The sequence below is a fragment of the Paramisgurnus dabryanus genome, chromosome 5 (assembly GCF_030506205.2).
Source record: "Paramisgurnus dabryanus chromosome 5, PD_genome_1.1, whole genome shotgun sequence".
NCBI classification, from domain to species: domain Eukaryota; kingdom Metazoa; phylum Chordata; class Actinopteri; order Cypriniformes; family Cobitidae; genus Paramisgurnus; species Paramisgurnus dabryanus.
This window is the reverse complement of record NC_133341.1, coordinates 17,348,682-17,372,310: the sequence shown is the minus strand read 5'-3', so window position 1 is coordinate 17,372,310 and position 23,629 is coordinate 17,348,682. Positions and strand designations below refer to the sequence as shown.

The 23,629-nt window shown below is 36.5% G+C and overlaps 1 protein-coding gene across 1 annotated transcript in view; it reads left to right on the top strand.

Annotated features, from left to right (window-relative positions):
- Positions 1–23,629, top strand: part of ttll11 (tubulin tyrosine ligase-like family, member 11) — a 29,399-nt gene that overhangs the window by 1,533 nt on the left and 4,237 nt on the right. Inside the window, exons 2-8 of the mRNA XM_065267049.2 lie at positions 8,284–8,383; positions 9,781–9,914; positions 11,441–12,016; positions 13,397–13,492; positions 13,707–13,822; positions 21,447–21,683; positions 23,124–23,230. Of these exons, the coding sequence (XP_065123121.1) occupies positions 8,284–8,383; positions 9,781–9,914; positions 11,441–12,016; positions 13,397–13,492; positions 13,707–13,822; positions 21,447–21,683; positions 23,124–23,230 (1,366 nt within the window). The remainder of the gene's footprint in view (positions 1–8,283; positions 8,384–9,780; positions 9,915–11,440; positions 12,017–13,396; positions 13,493–13,706; positions 13,823–21,446; positions 21,684–23,123; positions 23,231–23,629) is intronic.

The window sequence follows — 23,629 nt, the reverse complement described above, 5'->3', positions numbered from 1 at the left end:
GTAACAAAAACAGAGAAAATTGAGATTTTGGATCTTATAAATTCAAGGTTTAGTTACAAATTAAATTAAATTGAGCAGATTTAATGTTGATTCTGACTTTGTCTGTATAGAAACATATTTAGCTTTATTGTTTGTTGTTTTTAGTCAGTTTGTTTCTATGAATCAGTTAAGCCAGTCCACAGACTTGCTTGAATAATTTATTAGTAGATCTTTCTGAATCAAAATTAATTTAAAAATCTTTATTTATAAAATCAAATTAATTTATTATTGATCAGAAAGTGTGAACTCAGCAGATGAAGAAGCATATTGAGCTGTATAGAACTTTCATCCACAAGCAAACTTATTCATCACCAGTAATTATTATAATTTTTTTTTTTTTTTTTTTTTAAAAACATACTTTCTCCTAGACCTAGTTTGATATCCATGGAAATCAACTGCAATGTGACTTAATAAAAAATATAATTTTGGTAACTGCGATGAAAACACATATACGGTCTTTGGTTTAAATATTTTAACAGACATTGACAGCCTTTAACTTTGTCCTTCAGCACAAGTTGAACAACACTCGCATATGGTTACACTTGACCGACCATGTAAAGTCAGTGGCCATTAAAAACGAAATGCTCATAAATATATTATTTATTGTCAAACTATCCCAGGCACAAACTGCTGTGGGGTGCGTGACACCTGGCAGGTTTGACATAGTGAACGACCCATCGAGTGAATGTCTTCACTCCTTTCTTCTCATCTCCACTGAAATATTATGAGCCTATGTAATTCAAAGCTGCCTTGTTAAAGCCTGGTTTCAAGTTTAAGTGTATCTATATCACCATTTATCCTGTCTGGCACACTAAAGGCTTTTTGAAAGGCAGTAGGTGTTCCCACCCATGGTTTTCAAAAAGTTTCCAAAACTATCAGTCTTTTTAAGTTTAGTGAGCAATTTAGGTTTAAATCTTTATTGTTTTTTTCTTTCTCAGTATCTTAATGCAAGGCCCTATTAAAGTATTACTGCAACACCTCTATGTATTATTTTTTAAGTTAGCTTTAACATCAAATATAGAGCTGCAACTATCGACTATTTTTTCAACCGATTAATCTATCGATTATTTTTTCGATTAATCGAATAGTCTAATGATTTTTTAATACATATAATTCCCCAACAAATAATAAATGTAACATCTGCCATTAACGCCAACATTTTATTTAAGCATTTTCTTAATTAAACAAACACACAAACCAACATTTTCAACATGAAAAATAAAGTGGCAGTGCCACTTTAAAAGAGGCATTATTCACCTTAAACAATAAAATAGGCATATATTAATATTTTAAACATTAGTTTATGATTAGTACATGCATTAACTCAGCATTAGTTCAGACTGAAGTAAAAATAAGTTCATTGTGATTCATGAACCCTTATATAAGATGTAATGGTTATATTATTACTGTTAATATTATTACTATTAGTAGTACTGCATTCTCATTTAACTTTAACATTTAACTTTTCTTAAGTTCCGGGTAAAAAACAAGTTCAGTTAGTATGATCTTCTAATATTTTATAAACAGCGTTTACGCCGCTGTTACTTTAAATAAACGCATGTCAGGAATACCTTACAAGACGAGCTTCTGTAATATCTGCGCACATATTCGCAAAAAAGACGTTCATTGGGAACTCCGCACTGCCAGCTGGCTTTCAGTGCACGCGGGCACATGCCTATCAGTTCTCAATGTGACAGTAACTTATTATTTCATAACTTCTTAATATAAAAACATGTCCTGCTCTTTATTTACTGTTTCAACACTGCCCAGAAGCGATGCAATGTCACGTCTGTCAGGCGTCTCGCAGCTCGTATTAAACGAAGATTTAAACGAAGATGTAAACGCAGCTGTATTAAGCACAATATGTATTGATTCTATTGTTTATAGAGTAAGTATAAAAACTTACTGTAATAGTTCAAATTCTTACGCTGACGTCTCGTCATTTTGAGGTCGGAGAGCTCCAGGTTTTCTTCTTTTAAGATGATCATACACAGGTGTTGCGCTGCTGTGGTATGCCATTTCAGTTTTACACAGTATGTGTTTTATTTGGTCTCTGCTTAAAGTATTCCCACACTTTTGATCGCGTTCTGTCTGTTTGGTATAACACTTGTATCACCCGGTCGGAGCTGAAGCCGCCTTCATTTCAAAATGTAAACAGTGCGACGCATCGACGCATTTCCGGCAAATCGACGTAATTACGTAATCGACGTAATCGACTACGTCGACGCGTCGTTCCAGCCCTAATCAAATATAATACAAAGCATATTGGGCCTGCTGTCCGAGTGGAGGGCTCTGAGCTCAAGGCAAGGCAAGGCAAGGCAAGTTTATTTGTATAGCACATTTCATACACAAAGGTCATTCAAAGTGCTTTACATAGAAATGAGAAAACAAAAATCAAAGATACATGAATTTAAAATATCAATTAAAAGAAAATAAGTGTGATTTTAATAAAAACTGTTTAAATGTGTGAAAAAGAATAAAACAGGAAAAGTATAAAACAGTTAAAAATAAGAATAAAAACAAGAGAAATAGAAAATAATTAAAATAGTGCATATATAATATAGTGCAATCAGTTCGGACGCAGCATAGTGCTCATTCAGTAAATGCATAGCTAAACAGATGTGTTTTGAGTCTGGATTTGAATGTGACTACTGTTGGAGCACATCTGATCTCTTCTGGAAGCTGGTTCCAGCTGCGACTGGCATAATAGCTAAAAGCTGACTCTCCTTGCTTTGAGTGAACCCTTGGTATTTCTAGCTGATGTGATCCTAATGATCTGAGTGATCTGTTGGGTTTATATTCAATGAGCATATCAGTAATGTATTGAGGTCCTAGTCCACTGAGTGATTTATATACCATTAATAATACTTTAAAATCAATCCTAAATGTAACTGGTAGCCAGTGTAGAGACCTGAGGACTGGTGTGATATGTTCATATTTTCTGGTTCTGCTCAGAATCCTGGCAGCAGCGTTCTGAATGAGCTGAAGCTGTCTAATGGTCTTTTTGGGAAGGCCAGTGAGGAGGCCATTACAATAATCCACCCTGCTGGTGATGTTTCTCTAAGTCTTGTCTGGAAACAAAGCATCTAATTCTTGCGATATTTTTGAGATGATAGTATGCTGATTTAGTTATTGCTTTGACATGACTACTGAAACTAAGGTCAGACTCCAGAATCACACCAAGATTCCTGACTTGATTTTTAGTTGTTTGACCCCTAGCGTCAAGGTATGCATTCACCTTGAGCACTTCATCTTTGTTTCCAAACGCAATGACTTCAGTTTTCTCTTTGTTTAACTGAGGAAAGTTTTGGCACATCCAACTGTTAATTTCATCAATGCATTTGCACAGGGAGTCAATGGGGCTGTAGTCATTAGGGGATAGAGCTAAGTAGATCTGAGTGTCATCTGCATAACTGTGATAGGCAATTTGGTTCTCTCTCATTATTTGGCTTAGTGGGAGCATATACAGGTTGAACAGGAGTGGCGCTAGAATTGAGCCTTGCAGGACTCCGCATGTCATGGATGTCCACTCAGATTTATGGCCACCTATACTTACATAATAACCTCTCCCTTCTAAGTATGACTTGATCCATTTTAGGACCACCCCAGAAAGCCCGACCCAGTTTTCGAGCCTGTCAAGAAGTATGTTGTGATCGACAGTGTCAAAAGCAGCACTTAGGTCGAGTAGCACCAGCACTGATAGTTTGCCTGTGTCTGTATTGAGGCGAATATCATTTATTATCTTTATGAGTGCTGTCTCTGTACTGTGGTGTGGTCGGAAACCAGATTGAAAAATGTCAAAGTAACCATTAGAAATTAAGAATTTGTTCAGCTGATTAAAAACAACTTTTTCAATGATCTTGCCTATGAAAGGAAGATTTGAGATTGGTCTGTAGTTGCTCAATACAGTGTTATCCAGGTTGCTCTTTTTCAGGAGGGGCTTAACAACTGCAGTTTTAAGGGACTTTGGAAAAGTCCCGGAGATAAGTGATGAATTTACCACTTTTAGGAGATCTTCTAAACAGTTAAAGACACTTTTAAAAAAAAGATGTTGGGAGTGTGTCAAGGGCGCAGGTTGAGGTTTTAAGATGCTGTACTGTTTCTTCCAAAATTTTACTATCAACTGCTTCGAAATCAGACATCGTAACTACTTTCTGATGTTGTGGTCTGATTTGTCTGACCCCGGCGCAGCTCATGGATGTGCTGATCACCTTTCTGATATTATTGATTTTCTCAGAGAAGAAGTTAGCAAACTCACTACATTTGCTGTCTGAGAGCATTTCACTTGGAATGTGACTTGGGGGGGTTGTTAGTCTCTCTATAGTAGCAAAAAGAGTGTGTGTGTTATTTATGTTTTTGTTTATAATATTTGAAAAGAAGGTCTGTCTAGCTTTGCATAGTTCCACACTGAAAGCACGAAGGCTGTCTTTATAGATATTACAATGGACTACAAGTTTTGTCTTCCACCACATGCGCTCAGCTTTTCTGCACTGTCTCTTCATATTCTTCACCGCTGTTGAGTTTCTCCAAGGTGATTTTTGCCTGCCATTCTTCTTCCTGACTTTTACAGGAGCAATATCATCGATTGCACTCTTAACTTTCGAATTAAAGGAATCAAGGAGAAAATCAACAGAGTCTGCAGATATGCTTGGTGTTAAAGATATAGCCTTCATAAATAGCACACTGGTGTTCTCATTTAAGGATCTCTTTTTGACAGACACAGATTTAGTTTCAATAGTAGGAGAGATTAATATATCAAAGAAAATACAGAAATGATCAGGCAGTGCTACATCCTTTCATCCTCCACAATTGATGAAATGTTTACACCCTTACTGATAATTAAATCTAGAGTGTGTCCACGATTGTGTGTGGGTCCATGTACATGTTGAGTCAGATCAAAAGTATTTAAAACAGCTGTGACATCTTTTGTCATACTGCTTTCTGGCTTATCTATGTGAATGTTAAAATCTCCAGCAATAGCAAAACAGTCAAACTCTGAGGAAATCATTGATAACAGTTCTGTAAAGTCCTCAACAAATGCTGGAGAGTATTTTGGGGGCCTGTAAATAATGATCAGTAGAATGCGTGGGGTACCTTTCAACACAATACCTAGATGTTCAAAAGACGGGTAATTCCCAAATGACACTTGCTTACATTGATAGACATCTTTAAAAAGAGCAGCTAGACCTCCACCTCTCCTGGCAGTTCTGCAGACACTCATAAAAGTAAAGTTAGGAGGGGCTGTTTCATTAAGGACTGTTGCACTGTAGCTTTCTTCTAGCCATGTTTCATTTAGAAACATAAAATCCAGGTTGTTTGTGGCTATTAAATCGCTGACTAGAAGTGATTTGTTTTTAAGTGAACAGATATTTAAAAGTGCTAACTTAACAGTACCATTTTTTTCCCTAACAGAGATCTTAGTTTGACAAGTCACAGGCAGCAGATTAGATTGATTTGCCACACGATTTGATCTAGCCTTACACTTTCTATCATGTACTAAAACAGAAATAGAGAAAGATATAGGCACACTGAGTTCCTTCTTTTGTAAACATTTGATAAAAGTATTAGTATTTTCATAGCAGGAACTCGACACACATCACTGAGAGCCATTATCAGTTGTTTTTGGTTCACCTACAGTAGATGGAGGAGGGTGTGTGTCTTGGCGTTGTGTCTGAGACCGAAGAGCTCAGATTATTTGATCAAACCTAGAGTACTCCTCCCTCTTTAACTAGGATAAATATCAGCAGAGAGTAGTCCCTTTCACACATACAGTCTTTACTGGTAATTTACTGGTAGATTGCAGTTAACAGATCATGTGTGAACAAAACCTTTCTGGTAAATCAGTGCTGCCAATTTACAGGTAAGAGGTAATAAGATTTCCAGTAATTTATTTTACTGGTAAGTGCACTATGTGTGAACAGAAAATAAGTATTACCGGCAGAATGGATGAAGTCAGAACACAATAGCTTTGGGCCAATCGTAACGTTTTGATACAGAGATGACACGTTTACCCCGCAATTTTTATGGACGTTTCCACACGCACCCTGCTCACAGTCTAGCATAGTTAACGTCCACATTTCTTCACCAAAGTTGTTTAAAACAGCTTACCGTCTATTTGCCGAATTGCCCACGTCCTTTGCACACTCTCTGTAAAGCCTAATGTGTAAACATTACTGCTGTTCAAGACGCAGGTTGCGACTCTTTTCCAGTTCAGATACGTTTGAAGTCACCTAATGAAGTGAAAACAACAAAATACGGACCATGGATATGAAGTCATAACCCGCAACTGTTTAGAAAAACAACACATAGCTTGAAAGTTTAGAAGTAATTTCTGCACATTTTTAGTAAAGTCATTCTGGTAAATTCATGGTAATTTAAAGAAATTACTGTGTGAAAGAGGTCATGGGGTGGAGGTGGGATACTACAGTGGTAAGGGACAGGGGTAAGGGACGGCTATGTTTAAAGACATCTTTGCACTAATAGGTTGGATTACATGACTATGCTCATCCCAAACTTATTTAAATAAACTTCATGTAGGGTATTATTGTGAGAGGACATTATCTTTATTGTACATTTATGCGTTTGGCAGACGCTTTCATCCGAAGCGACTCACAGTGCTTTCAGGCTATAAAGTACATTATCAGTCTATGTGATCCCTTCCATTGAACAGTTGCGTTGTTCTAAGTGAGCTACAGGTATTTTATATGATGATATAAATAATGATAAAACCAAATAATCAATCAGCAGTTCATAATGTATGGACTTAAAGATAATGGAGGAAGAAATATTTGAGGTGACATTTTGTATGATACTAAAGCGCTAACCCCTAATTGCAAAACCTTTTATTCTTTTAGTTCTCATTGCAATGTTTGTTTTGTGACAATTTCATGTGTCCTATACCTAAACAATTCCAATTGACATTGTTAAGATAAGGCTGAATGTGATTGGGTTGAAAAGTGATGTCCTCAAGTCCTAATCCACTCATTGCAACTTTGAGCGGAGAGGGGGATCCCAGGCATTTTTAGTAATGACACTAAAATTCTTGCTAAACTCTAAACTGGGACAGCAATTTCCATCAATAAATATGCTTTTTAGGAATCCTCATGACTTAGCTCAGCTGAAACGTTCTCAGCCGTAATCTTCAAGTTTAAAAGGCAAAAAATTGTTGGCATGAAACATCTGAAATTAGAAAAAATTATAATTTAATCAGAACTGTAAATAAATTGCCAAGCATGCAATTTGTACAATTAAAAATAAATGTCTATTTTGCTTCAGGTGACTAAATGTGAAGAATCTAATACAGATATCAATATTAATCTGGGATTGTACATTAAAATGTTTAATTATACACAGCCTCCAGCACAACCAGGTGAAGGAAAACTGTAAAAATGCAGAATTTTTGTCAAATCAACATATATATTTTTTTGTTACTGTAACTTAAAAAAGTAAGTTAAACCATTTCAACTTGTTTTTATAAGTTGTCAACTTAGGCCAAAACTTTTTAAATGCATTAAAAAAGTACTACTTTCAAAGGTCTAGTGCAGAAAGTTAAATGAGTAATAGTGCTGCATAAAACTGTTGTCTGTCAGATTAAAGCAGCTGAAATGGTTTCATTTAAAATGTTCATGTTTTGAACACATTTCTGTCATGTGCCAGACACTTAATGTAGTAACACTGCCTTGCTGTCCATTAGCTTGTTAAACAGTGACATAATCCTCCCAAAATCCTGCTTAGCTACATAACCTGGGCTATGCTCAGCATATTACAACATGCTGATTAGTGCCCTTAATAATCTACCCCACACTGTAGGTGTCATATATTAATATATTTTATAAGGCCTCAGAAATTCATGAAGTATTATCAAAAATATACATTAAAGCTCATAATGGGACTTTCAAAAAACCTTCAAGAACTTCCATAACAGATACTGACCATACTTGACCATAAATTAATTTTGGTACATATTTTAACCCAGCCATCTGTAGCAAATGTTATCTTTTTTAAAAAGTATATTTGTAATTTAGAGTCATTGATATTATAGCCCTCAGCCATGCAAAAGTAAAAAGTTGAAATGGCTTGTCAAATTATAGGTTATAGTCTTGTTTTTTTAAATTTTGGTGTATTTAATCATACTGTAAATGCATTGGTTGTTGAATGAAACCTTGTCAAAAGCATGACATGTTTATTGTATTGTGATTGACAGTTCACTTCAGTCACTTTGCCTTTTTCCTTTTGATCCTGCAGTTTCCGATGGGTAGGCGGACAGCCTGTGATATCTACTGGCATGGTGTCTCTTTTCATGACACCGAAAACATAGTTTCTGGGCAAGTCAACAAGTTTCCAGGTAAACCTCACAAAATGTTGCACTTTTCTTGGTAACACGCCACATCTCACAAGTTAATTACAACCCATGATTCGCAAATTTTTGTAAATCAAACAAGCGGAAACCTTCTGGTCTCTCTCTTGAATCTAATATGGAAGTGACTTAAACTGCAATTCATCAACTGGCCACTAGAGACAGGCTCCAACAGGGAGTAAATCCCACCCTATGTTGAAATTCCCAACTTTACAGTAAAATATCTTTACATCTTTATACAAAAAAGTGGTCTATATAGCTAATTTGACCTTCATGACAATTGTGTGGGGAATTCATTTTTGTAACTCTGTTTAAATTATATTAAGCCTTAAAGTTCGACATAAATATGGGGCGTGGCCACTTAAGTGCAGCCGGATTGCCACTGCGGTCACTAACGTCGTCCTAGCTGGGGTGATTTCAGCAACCAGGCACCAGGCACCTCAGCTCCACCCATGTTCCACCTTTTTGTAAAAAAAATGTATCCGGGTGTGACGTGTGTTTGACACACACACACACACAAGTAATGTCGGTTCCGCCCATTCAACCATGCTCTTCAGAAACCTTTGTGTAACGTCACGGATACTACGTCCATTGTTTTATTCAATCTATGAGATTAAGGCATAGCGTTTGGTTTCATTTAACTATCTATTTAATATCATAGCAGGTTATGTGAATGCATTTACTGTAAAACTTATATTAAAGTTGCTGAATTCTTCAGTTACAGAACTTAGACTTCTTGTGCAAATGTAACTACCCTTAGACATTTTAAATAGCAATAAAAACAAAATAGATTTATGTCTAATTAATTTATACTTTCAAGGATGACCTTCTAAATTATGGCTCTGGGTATTTAATATTATTTCCAAGAAAAATAAACACTTCAGGTAATTGTTAGTCTAGACAACATTGTTTACCTTTAAAGCAAGGTTATTAATCATTTATACTGTATCTGACCCTGTACTTTTAAGCCAGTAAACAGTCTTAAGTGCTGACTCATGGGTTGGATGTATCATTGCTGTTTTCATGGCTCTATTAACAGTTACTTGCACACAGACAGCCTGTCCAAGCTGTGTGTGTGTGTGTGTGTGTGTGTGTGTGTGTGTGTGTGTGTGTGTGTGTGTGTGTGTGTGTGTGTGTGTGTGTGTGTGTGTGTGTGTGTGTGTGTGTGTGTGTGTGTGTGTGTGCACACTTTATAAAGCTATTGGGGATTAAGAGGCCCAACATTGACTTTAATTTAATGAAACTGCTGGGAAAATCGAATATATTTTAATAGAATAATCCCAATAGAGTGATATACTGTATAGCTAGAACTTATTATCTGGGCCTTGGATCATTTCTCATTGATTGCTCATTCTTTCCTCATCTACTGCCATGTTGTTGACCAGGAATGATAGAGATGCTGCGGAAGATCAATTTGAGCCGTGCGGTTCGTACCATGCAGGAGCTGTTCCCAGAGGAGTACAACTTCTACCCACGCTCCTGGATACTGCCTGAGGAATATCAGCTCTTCTCCACACAGGTAAAATTAATAGGGAACTCTCAGCAACATAACAAACCTCAGAGAGTACATGACATCACAAACTTAAAGCTATACATTGCCAAACAATTTAATGTCCATTTAATATAAAGGTTGGAGGAAAAAATCTGACGGCTGTTTAGTCTTCTATATTCCCACTAACAAAGAAAACATGATATTGTTATTTTAGACATGATGCCCTGATAATACAATGGTTTTGTTTAAAATATTTTTGATGTGAAATAGGAATATGGTAATTCAGTAGTATGGTATATCAACGTGATTTACAGTACACACAAAAGGGCGGTTTCCCAGAGAGGGTTTAGATTAATCCAGGACTAGCCCTTAGTTATATTAGGACATTTAAGCACAAACAAAAAACTATACTGATGGGCATCTTGAGACAAAACAATGGCACTGATGCAGTATATGTTCAGATATAGTAGGGGAAGGTGTTTTTAAATAAAGACAGCTTAAACATGCATTTTAGTCTAGGACTATAAGTCTTATCCCAGAAACTGCTCCAAAGTAATTTAGTGAATTACACACACAGGCTATTGTGCCAAACATTATTAAATATCACTCCTTAAGCAGTTCAGTCACATGCTCCCTTAAAATCACTTCTGTTCCATAATATGTAAACATTTTCCTCACACAGCAGTGGCCCACTCCATTCACAGTGGTTTCATGTAGACATTTCATAAGTTTGTAATTTCATGTCCTGGAGAATAAGTAACAGCCCACACACAAAGAGGAAGGCAAAAAAAATGTCTTGTGGATGTCTAACAGACAGAACATACATATCTTTGTATATATGTAGGAATTGTAGGTAGGTGGTACAGTAGGTAGGTACGAACTGTAGATTGATAGAATGATAGATTTGCATTGGGTCACACATGTCTTCTATATGTCTTCTAGGAAAGAAAGCCAGTAAAACTAGGCTAAGCCGTTCAGTGCACAATGTATGTTAATTGTGAGTGACAAGTTGGTTGATTCAGAGACTTTGTAGTTACAGGATTTGCATGTTCAAGCCCTTAAACAGATATCAGTTTTCCCAGATTTAATCTTTAACTGGTAAATAAATTAAACCATTTGGCTAAATTTACTAATTTGCTTATTTATTTTTCTCAAAATCTTGTTTTTTTTACTTGATGTTTACATGTACTGTAAATGTATACTTTTGTGTTTATCAGGAAAAACTTTTTTTAAATTGTGTCCAAGTAACATTTTTTAAGGGAGCTGCAGAGGGCAGCAGAGACCTGCTGGAAGTTTTCAGTTGAAAATATGCAGACCGGAATTACAAAATGATTTGCAGCATCTGGGTTACTGTGAGTTAATAGTTTTTAGCGGTAGTTATCTGAAAATAGCGAACCTTGGAATGTCGCGACTGGACAATCAGAATTAAGCATTTTAGTGTGATGTGTAATAATGACATGTCATGTTTAAGATTTTTTCTCTTTTATTTCCTAGCGAATTAGCTAGAAGTGTGATCATGTCACATTGTTTCTTTTGAATTCCTCCTTCTCAAGGTTCGTCTCCTGAAAGATAATGAATCCACCCTCAAACCCACTTTTATTGTGAAACCAGACAGCGGTTCCCAGGGCGACGGCATCTACCTCATCCGTGACCCTGCTGACCTTCGGGTTATCTCAGGTTCTCAGATCAAGCAAGCGGTCGTTCAAGAATACATCCAGAAGCCCCTTCTCATCGATAAACTGAAGTTTGATATCCGCCTATATGTTCTGGTCCGTTCACTGGACCCTTTGGAAATCTACATCGCTAAAGAGGGTCTGTCCAGGTTCTGCACCGAACCCTACCAGGAGCCCTGCCAGAAAAACCTCAGTCATGTTTTTATGCACCTTACAAACTATTCCCTTAACGTGCACAGTGGCAATTTTGTCCATTCTGACAGCTGCAGCACAGGCAGTAAACGCACATTTTCCAGCATTCTCTATCGCCTGGCATCTAAAGGAGTGGACATCAAGAAAGTTTGGTCTGACATTATTGCTTTGGTTATTAAGACAGTAATTGCACTTGTGCCTGAACTGAAAGTTTATTACCAAGCGGATATACCACCAGGCAAACCAGGACCTACATGTTTTCAGGTATGTTTGTTGCAAATAAATTCATATCTTTGTATGTGTGTGGCATTTATGCAATTAGATAGGCTGCAATCAAGTAAAAAGATCACATACTGTATTTTCTTCAAAAACAAGCAGACATTATCCAGAGGAGGGAGCATTTAAAATGTTCCCTTAGATCCAACAGTAAGCACATACAAAATAAAACGCTGAATGAACCTTGCGAATTGGTTGCAGGTGATGTTTAAAGGAGGGGCATTGTCAAAACCCTTCATAAAACAAACCTAAATTCCTTATTTCTCCATTATTTTGGTCCCCTTTTACAGAAAATATAAAGTTTAAATGTCAACATTATGAGTACCACATCATATAATTGACTTAAAGCCACAATATGTAGATTTTTACCACTAGAGGTCACTATTACACAATAACAAAGGCAAAGCCTAATGACGTTATGAAGGAGAGTGGAACGATGGAAGATGTTGTGCAATATGTTGTGACATATGCAATTCGCTAATCATGTTCATGGATGAGGTAATGAATTACTGTTTTTTTACCTATCCATTTGATCACATTATTTTATCATAATGCATTAGCTGCAAGGCACAACAGCTGCTTGTTAGATTCTGTATAACCCTCACTTCCGCATTTGTTTACTGGTGTTGCCAGAAACTAAGGATGGCATGGATATTAAGTCATTGAAAGGGCGACAATTGCAAGGGAGACGAGGGACGAGCCATTTTAAAACAGGAATTTCTCTGGATTTACAAATTTTTGGGAACTTGGCATTATGTATGTACACAACTGCATTAAGTATATCATACTTTTCAAGTGTTTTTTGGATATTTTATTACAAAAATTGTACATATTTTGGCTTTAAAGAGAAAATTAAGAGCCACTGAGATGCTTTCTTCAATGCATTGACGTATTTTCCACTTGAAGCAGGAAGTTAAGGCGCGCCGTGATGAGTGGCCCTCACCTTTTTAAAATAAACAATCGTGTTTAGTTTACCTCACATGCAGCAGTCTGATGAGAAGCTGAAGTACAGAATGATGTCATGAAAACCATTGATTCTTATTCCATTTTTATTTTAACTCTTAGGGGTGGTTTCCCGGACAGGGATTAGACTAGTCCTAGACTAAAATAAATGTAAGAACTGTTCAAACTGAAAACTACTTGCACTGACATAAAATACATCAGTGCCCAATGCACACAAGTAATGTTTTTAGTAAGGCATGTTTGTTAAAACTAGTTATATTTCCTAATTAAACTAAGGTCTAGTCCTGGCTTAAGCTAAGCCCTGTCTGGGAAACCACCCCTTAATGTTAAAAGCCTCTTTTAAGAAATGTAGTGTATTTAAAAAAAATAAAAAAAATAATAAAAGATGATGGGTCTCCATTTTAGATCCTGGGCTTTGACATCCTGCTGATGAAGAACTTGAAGCCTTTTTTACTGGAGGTCAATGCAAATCCCAGCATGAGGATAGAACATGAACAAGAGGTAAGGTTGCTAATCTTCTATCAATGTAGTTTGAGTAAAAAAATGCCCCAAAATTTTTTCGATTGCTTTAGTTGTGTCATATTGTATCCAGTAAGTTACTGCTGTTCAGATCTTTTCATTGTGTTTATTTATGACTCTACTTGTGTTTAATCAGAGCAATGGTGGTATAAGCATCAGTCTGTTAGGATGTTTATTATTGACACTGTTTTGGCAGGTGTCAGCTGGTGTGTTTGAATATGTACCCAGTCCAGTCGATGAAGAGGTGAAAGTTGGGGTAATAAGAGATACACTGCGACTCATGGATCCCGCTCAGAGGAAACAACACATAACGTGAGTAACACAGTTTAAGACTTGTGGGATAGTGATGGTGCAGTGTGTATTTGTGTGTGTGTGTCAATAATGATCTGCCATCATAAGCCGGAAACATTTAATCCAGGAAATCCTCTGATGGAATTTCACACTTGTGTGGCCAGTATCCTCCATCTCTTTCCATCATGGAAATATGAACAGCCTCATGACCTCATGAGTGGATTTGTGTCGTCTGTTGTCTATTTCGAACAGGCGATTTTTCTTATTATTGTGCACAGTCTATGTAAGCCACATAATGTGGGCACTTACCGTTTATTTAGTGCATGGGCCCAAGGGAAGTAAAGATGAGATGGCTATTGTTTCTAAGGAACAGATTCAGAGACAGGCATGTGTGCATGGGCAGAAGAATTCGTAAGCATATTTTTTATGCATTCTTCTGAATCAAAACCATTGCCTGGTTATTGGTGTCTGGTGAAGGAGAAAAAATATTAATTATGAGTTTGTGTTGTAAATTTTGAAGCGTGTGATTTTTGCTTGAGAAGGTTTCATTTACGGAGCCCCTAAGGGGACATGGAGCAAAAATTAAATAAAGTTTTTTTCCGCGTGCACACGTGAAACTACCGCGTGCTCACGTGAAACTATCGTGTGAGCATGCGAAACTAAACTTAAAAAAACATTCTGCACATGACAGTTTCGCGTGAGCAAATGAAAGTTTCACGTGAGCACATGAAACTAAATTTTAGATTTTTTTAACTCCAATGTCACCTTAGGGGCTCGGTATTAATTGTAATTCAAAGCTGTAATATTTAATTCTGGTTTGTCATTACGTGAGTGTGTTCATCTGTGAGAAGAATACATCTGTTTATAACTTTGCACACCCTTTATAAATGATTAAATACTAAAATCCCATCTCTCTCAGTCCCATTTGCTTTAAAACGTGTCTGTCTGTTTAGTACTAGCCTGATGAAACTGTTTGACATAGCGGATATTTATATTCATTGCACTGCTAACTGGAATGCTTGAGGAGACATTACATTAAGAACCAAGAGCATGTAATCTTTTGAACGAAACAATTTGTCTAAATTTCCATACTTTTTTCTTATGCAGTAAAGGAAATAAAATATGTATTATGGTGCTTTTTCTTAGCAGTAATGAATAAAAAGGACTTTATTATCTTAGTATTTTATAAAAATATCTTTCAGGTACTAGATACATGTAAACTGCGGGAGTATAAATACTGACAATCTAAGAAAGTTTTGCAGACTTCAGAGTTTCTATAAGCATTGAAAATTGACAGAAACAAGTACTATGTAAGCCAAAGTTAATTTTGGGGTTCAAATAAAATTAAATAAACAAATAAAAAAATCCCTGCACACAGTTCTTCACAGAACAGCACATGAATGCAAAATTATTCTTTTTTATATCATGTCCTACTTTGTCTCAATCTGAAAAAAACTAATCTGTAACTATGATGACTTTCTAAATAAACACACTGTTCAGAAACACCTCTGATATTATATTTTAAAGCTATAATGTCCTGAGAGTAAATGTCAGCAGTAATACTGACAGCAGTAGAAAGTCACTAAGGTTTTACTAGTGTTGTACAATGACAGCTTATTCCTCAAAGGTTACTGCTGTTATATTTGTGGTGTTTTGTTGTTGTCAATCATGTTTAAAAGCTGTATTTTTGGATCTTGCACATGGTATTCTTTGGGGAATTAGAACAAATGTCCCTGAGGCAATTTTTATGTGTATCTTATTACATTATTCAGCCATTTATATTGAGATATGTGGTTCTGCGGCATAAGGTGCCTTGCTCAAGGATACCACAGTCACAACCTGCAGGCCGTGAGATGCAAACCAGCGATGTTTGGGTTACAAGCCTGACTCTCTAGCCATTATGCCACAACTATCTGTGACATAGGTTTATAACAGGGTGTCAAGACATGCAAGCCATGCAAAAAACAGGAAGATAAAATAGCTTATACAGGTATATAAAATTTTACCTAAAATTGACAGTCAAGTTTTAAGTAAAGTTAGGCAGCTCAGCCCAAGCTTTCTAATACCATTTCTTGAAGGAGTTTTAAGATTTAGGGCCATACTTACTAACAGCTTAAGCCAGCGCAAACCATCATTTTGGCGTTAAAAAATGACTGTCGGGATTTACTAAAGACAAGCAGTGGATAATTAGCGCTGAAAATGTGTGGTCTAGTTATTTTTGCGACTGACCTTTGTGCATATGCATTTCTAGGAGTTTATTTTCAGACGCAAAATTTATTTAAAGAGAGTATTTAAATGATTCATGCAACATGATTTACTAGTGTTTGCACGAGTGATATTACTGATATTTGCTCCATTATTTAACGTCAAAAAACATGTCTTAAATCATTTTGCGCTTAAAATGTCTGACAGTACAAGGCAGAGGATTTTTTCCACACGTAAGAGTTTATTTGTCATTATGGAAGTCAGCTGCTGTATCTGTGTTGTTTCATTTGTGCCTTCATAGTAAATAACTTGCAGATATTAACACCCCCATCTGCGCTTTTTTGGAATTGCGCTTATTTGCCCCGTTCAGTAAATCTGGCTCTTAAGCACTTTTATTGCCATATAAGTGCCATTGCAGTTTGTTTTTGAGACTTTTTAAGCATTTTTTTTCTTAAGTCTTACCAACAGCAGAACAGTCCCTTGAATTCATGAGATTAAAATCTCATAAACTTTATGCATATGTGTGTCTATATTTAGCTGTACTGTGCATGTAATAAAGGACTCTTGTAGTCTTTGGATAAACCTAATAGGTGTGTTTAAGTTGTGTCTCCAACATCAGCACTTTTGCCCTTTAAATCACAAGGGCAACAACCTCCGGTCAGAAGCCAAGGCAGTACATCTGCTGTTACTTACTCTGCCACCGAATGCAATGCTTGGATTCCTGGCCATCTGGGCACAGTGCACATACATGAGAACCAAATTTGCTTACTTTGTTTTGTGATTGGGAAATAATTGGGGAGCTCAGATGCAAAACCATCTAAGTGCGTCTGACATGTTTTCTTGTAAATGAGCATTTTTATCAGACTCTTAAATAATGCATTCTGCCAACAAACTGCTATTTCTAAATGCCCTGAGGCTGGATTGAAACTGTTTGATTAAGGTATAGCAGTACTAGTATGTGCTGAGAGCGCTCACATATTTTTGATGGAGGTGGCATCTAGAGGCTTTTGCACACTCAAAAAAATTGTTTGTTCAATCAACATAATTGAATTAAGGAAAACTTTTCCACGAAATTAGATTAGGCTTGTACAACAAGAATACAATAAGTTAATTTAAACAAATAATCTTTTGTTGCACCAACTTAATAAATATATTTATATTGGTCATAAAAATATCTTGTTCAATAAACTAAATTCAGTTAAGGAAAACTTTTCCACGTAATTATTTCTGGTCTGTTCAACAAAAACAAAACAAGTTCATTCAAGCAAAAAAGTCTAGTTAAACCAATTGTCAGTTTCTATATAATACTAATTAGCATAAGCACACGTTAGCATGCTAATGACACATTGGATGAACATGTGAAAAGAGACTGATCTTCAAACAGTCATTAACACAGTTAGTGCTTTTTAAAATAAGTATGTATGTCACATCCACAACTTAACCACAAGCGCCACTCTTCTGTACGATGGTAACCAAACAATTCGTAAAAATATAACACAAAATCTTCTAAATCAATAAGATAAACCAACATTAAACACTATAAAGTCTTTCTCTTTACCTAAAAATGCATAAAATAACACTTAATTTAAAAAAATACTCTCCAAAGGCAGTTGCATGCAAAGCATGCTGGGAAATACAGATTCACGGCCCAGTAAGTAATAGCAACAAAAATCATTAATGTGGTCCCAATATAAAATTATTGGGTTCATGTAATTTTTTTAAATTTAAGCAGATTGAACATTATAAAAATAGGTTGAGACAAAAAAATAAAAAATTGTGTTGTATTAACTTGTTTCATTTAAGTAAATTAAACAAGGTGCAAAAATATTTTTTTTGAGTGTCTCAACTCCTGTTGTTTTTCATTATGCTGGTGTGGGTGTAAAAAAGAGCAAAATTGTAAGGCTTGGGCTTTGCGTTTTTCACTGTGATGATGATTTCAGTTTTTTTCGATTTTGTGATTTGAAATTCTACGAGGCAGAGGTTCTTTGGTTGTGTGGTATTACCGTACATGCATTTATCATAAGCTCAACCAACAAACTTCTTAGTGTTTTTTTAATTTGACCTTCACTTTTTCCCATAATATTTTAAATGTTCTGTATATAAACTAGCAGAGGGAGAGGAAAAGAAATATTTCTTTGCAAAGGATACTTGAACAAATTGATTCAGAAACCAGATGATATGGATGAGGAGGTGAGAGTGTGCTAGACACTTTGGAGATGGAGATAAAGGATATTTGACTGAACTGCAGTGATTTTAGCACAGGAGATACTTTTGAATTGAAAGGGGAATCTTTATATCACTCTTAAATAACATTTCAAAGGGCCTTTTTTCACCTGGTCACTTCATGTGTTTTCTCTGATCTGATTTGTTAAAACCGCTCTATTTACATTCGGCCACATAAATGCGCACTAGCAAAATGGATATCAATCCAGATTCCAAGCTTCTACTAACGCGCAAAATGCAAATACATTATTCATTACCCGTCTTAAAAAAAACTAAGACGTTGCTTATGCAACAAAAGCCAGCACTTACTGTATGTTGTACTGTATGTTGTTCTGTATGTTGGGCAGGGGACGCATGTCTCCTTGCTCGTCATGAGCTGGAATGCGCAATACTGAGCAGCAAGAGAGTAAAGCCTCATTCACATTAGGAGTGACTAGCAGTAACAGTGCAACGTAATGTCATTGATTTCAATGGAAGCTTGGTGACCTCAGGTGACCGGATGGGGCGTGTCCAGTTGAGCGACAAAGTTGAGAAAAGTTTAACTTTATGCAAATGATGAGTGGCTTTCTGTCATGACTGCCAATAAGAGCAAAGCAGTGAAGTTCACGTCATGGGACGATAAATAAATGCCAATATACACTATTAATACTTATTACACGGCTCTCTGGAATGCTTGATTCTGATTGGTCAGTTGAGACATTTGCAGGTTCGTTCTTTTCAAATAATAACCGCTCCAAAGTAATAACGCATAGCCGGTACTACTTGCAGTGTTAATTTCGTTGACGAAGACGATGACGAAAAATATTCGTCAACGAACCTTTTTCACGGACGAAAACTAAATAAAATCATATATGATGACGAAGACTGTAACGAAACAAAACTGACACTTTCGTCAACGAATAAAAATAAGACGAAAATGTTAGGGAGGGACGAATGGAGAAGAGATCCAATCAGAGCTACTCATTTTGTGGGACAGTTGGGAAGAAATCCAATCAGAGCGAATCTTTGAGGGTAGGTTGATCTACACAGGCAGCAGTCGGCAGAGTCATTTTGAAAACCCGCGCAAAGTTTGTTTTCATTATATTTAGTTGTACAGTCTTAGTTCCCAGCTGTGGCTGATTTCAGTTGACTTCGCTCGTTAGCAACACGCTAACGTTTTGCGGTGCACCCGGTCCGAAGACATGTCTCATTAACAACAAAAATGTCAGAGCTAGCGTCTAATCTGATCACACTACAAATATGACAAGACGACAGCCTGTAAAGACGACTCATCCAGAAATACATGCGAAGGTAAGCTAAGGTTATTTTATCAGATAAACCACAGTGTTTTCGCTAAACTTGGTATAACATAGAAACGAAAGGAATACACATCTGAACTGTGTTGATTGTATTGGGTTGTCTGAATTAATACTGAGTATAAATATTCAGTGTCCTCAAATTGAATGAAATGTGTAACGTTACTATTATAGTAGATGTTGTGGTTTTACATGACTGGACAAAGTGCGTAAGTGCGTGTGTGTGTCTCTGTCTGTGTGTCTGCGTGTGTCTGTGTGTGCGTGTCATTTAGGGTCAATGCATATCTTTTTCAGGGACCATGTATATTTTTTAGGTAGAGCGGGCCTTATGCTTATTTTATGTGATATTTTTTTGGTGAAAAAGCCACGGTCAGTTTTTTTGACATTAAGAATAAAATAAAATACGTGTTTTCTATAACAACCATTAAATCTGTGTCTATATTGCATATTCAAACCTTAATACCATTCCATAACAGACTAAAAAACTTAAGACTAGACTAAAACTCTTATGATATTTCGTCGACTAAAACTAGACTAAAACTAAAAGATTTCAGATGACTAAAATAAGACTAAAACTAAATGGTGTGTTATTCAAAAGACTAAGACTAAATCAGAATTTGCTGCTAAAATTAACACTGACTACTTGTACGAGTAAAATCGCTCTGCGCCAATAAAGATTACTGTTTGGCGCCATCTTGTGACAAACACTGGACAACCACAACATTTTGACATTAATTTTAACATGTACGGAAAAAACAAAACATTTAAACAGTGGATAGAAGAACGAACAACGACAAGAAACGGAGAGCTTACTGAGACTGAACTTGACAAAATAGAGCATGACAGCTACGAAGCCAACACACAAAAAAATACAGAATGGGCATTAAAACTTCTCAAAGACTGGCTAAAACAGAAAAAAATGGAGACAGACAAGTATGAAGCAGAGGATCTTAATAAGGTATTACGATCATTTTATGCATCTGTGCAAAGTTTCGCGGAAGGATAAAAATTTTAATTTAAAACAAATATGCCAATAAAATGTTTCAAATTCATATTCATGTCCAGTTTCTTTTCTTATGTGGCAAGTAGCCGTGTAATAAGCGGAAAAGCCGCGTAAGCTTTGCGTCGGGTCCTGATCACACTGTCGGGGCTTATTTCCCGATAACTACCGGCTGCCTCTACATTATCCCTTACCTCAATCTGAAATCACTGTTAGTTTGAGTCGTTTTAACATGCATTTGATAAAGCAACACTCGTCATCAAACCTAAATATTCTTAATTATCATAAAAATTCCTGAAAAGGTTTGAAGAACAGCAATATAAATATATGCTTTTGCCATTTCCTGAAGCTACGCATGTAAATGGTGGTTTTTCTGTGGCCCATATTGAGTTTCTACACAAGAGCACCCTCTGGCTTTTGGATGTAGCAGCATTTCATCATAATTCATTGAGAAACATATGAAACATCATTGACCAATTTATTGGTCCATTGCTACTTATCCAGTTCATCTGAAATGCGTCCCAGAAGTGACCAGGTGTAAAAGGCCGAAAGACACAACTTTGCAGCAGTCAGATATGAAATTGCCATTTACGAATGCTTCTATTGCCCAGCCTTTCGAATTTCGACAGTTTATAGTGACAAAACCATGACCTATGAACTATATTCTGAGTCTTCTAAAGCCATAAAATTGTGGTGTTAGAAACACCTTCAGTCGCAGTGACACTGCATGTCATATGGGTCACTTATATGGCGATTTAATGGAGTTCTGTTTGGAGCTTGACATCCCCTGGTCACCATAATTGTTGGTTGGCAAGAGCTGCAAAGCAATTCTTTATTTTCTAGTGAACTATTCCTTTAAGTCTAAGCACTTTAAAGTTTTGTGTGTGACAAGCTGTCACTCATTTTCTCTCTATGCCGTCAGGTCAAATATGGGTGCTGGTTCTCCGGAGGACGCTATTGTTGTGGAGGCTGGAAGTGATGAGAAAGAAGGCCTGGCAGATTCACTTCCATCTTTGTGTTTAAAGCAAGTCTTCCCTAAATACACCAAGCAGTTTAATTACCTGAGGGTAGTTGAACGCATCGCTGCCATTTTCCTGCGCTTTCTTGGTGTCAAAGGAAACATGAGATTGGGCCCGACCGGATTTCGCACCTTCATAAGGCAAGTCATTAGCTCAACTGGTTGAATGTCAATGCTAAGGTCATGGGTTTGTTTCCCAAGAAACTGATTCTCAAGTCAACACAAATATATAAATCAATGTAATTTCAATGTAACTTGAGTTTGATTGGCTGAATACACTGTACAAAATCTCAGTAATAAACGAATGCTTATCTTATTTTTTATTGATCGAACAAACAGATCCAGCCCAAACTCTTACCAGTAGTTGTTGCTATGTTTGGCTGGCCATAATGGGTAAAATTTTGATAACATCACTATTTTTCCCTTTTTAGGGAAATTAACCAATTAATTTTTCATAGCACAATTTGAATTTCTTATACCATCCCAGATTAAAGGTGCATTGTGGAAGAAGGATCTCTTGACTGAAATGCAAAATAATATGCATAAGTATATTATCAGCGGTGTATAAAGTCCTTACATAATGAACTGTATTTTTTTTATTAGCTTAGAATGAGTCGATTTTATCTACTTACACCGCGGGTCCCCTTACACAAAATTTTGCACCAAATGTTTCTACAGTAGCCCTAAGTGGACAAACTGCTCTACAGAGTTTCGAGAATCATCACTACATTGTCTCAGACGATAACCTGTTTGTCTTGTGGTGGCTACCGTAGCTTCTCTATGAGTTTCAAAAGGGAGGGATGAGCTGTTGACTGAGCCGTTGGTTGCAATTCACAGTCTCAATGTTAGGTGTCGCTAAAAATCTACACAGTGGACCTTTAACTCTTTCCCCGCCATTGACGAGTTCTATCTTGTTAATTAAAACGCTTTCTGCCAATGACGTGTTTATACGGCAATCCATATTTATGATATGATTCACTAGGTGGTGCTCTTACCCAGCTTCTAAAACACTGAAGCATCCACTGATCACAAATACAGTGAAAACTCTGTGCATGGTTTGATCATCGTTCTGAATCTGATCCCTAACAAAAGTCCCTCATGAATAGGATGAAATTTATATTGTTTGAAAGCAGAGGGTCTGTTCTTTTATTTGACATACTGAACATTTTCTGGAAGGCATTAAACTTTTATGAAAATCATAAAAAGCTGGCTCTGGTTTGCAACTTAAAAAAAATACACTGGCGAGAAAAGAGTTAAAATAAATTTCAACCACTCAAACTGGTTATTTCTGTACTTGAATGTTTTATAAATAGATGAAATAAAAAATTATATTTCAAATAATTGAAGCTGTGTCATATTATCAATGATATCCTGCACTTGGATTCTTATTTAATTATAGACGGAAATCACTTTTTGCTTTAAGGTTTAAATTTGATTTGCATATATTATTATGGCTCAATTCAGTTAAATTGATATGCAACTTCCTCCAAATAGCCTCTTAGCTCAAGTACCTTTCAGAAAGCAATATTCACATTCTCACTAACTGTGTAACATACCACACTAAGCAATTGTCTTTTACAGGAACTGCAAGCTGAGCAGCAGCAGCTTCTCAATGGCTTCGGTGGACATCCTGTACATCGACATCACTCGTCGCTGGGCTGGAACGCTCCCCGACTCCAGAGAAGCAGGCAAGCAGCCCACCAATCATAAAACAATTTACAGCACATATTCATGCCCGGGGCCGACGTGCAATCAGAACCATGTTAAACATTCACTAATAAAAGACACATTTGCAACTATTCGTCAGCGCATTTTCCACAGCCCCAGATCATGAAGGAAGATAATTGACAAATAAATTCAGTTTGAGATTTGCTACTTGTAAATTGGAAAATAGATGACCAATCAACTAATGCCAGATAACCACAATTCTGACAGTCTGCCTTAGTCTGTCTTTGAAATGACACTTGTAAGACATTGTGTGTGTGTGTGTGTGTGTGTGTGTGTGTGTGTGTGTGTGTGTGTGTGCAGCAAAACTAATGTGCCCAGAAGTAATTTTTAGTTTTAAATGAGCACTGGTAATATTCCTT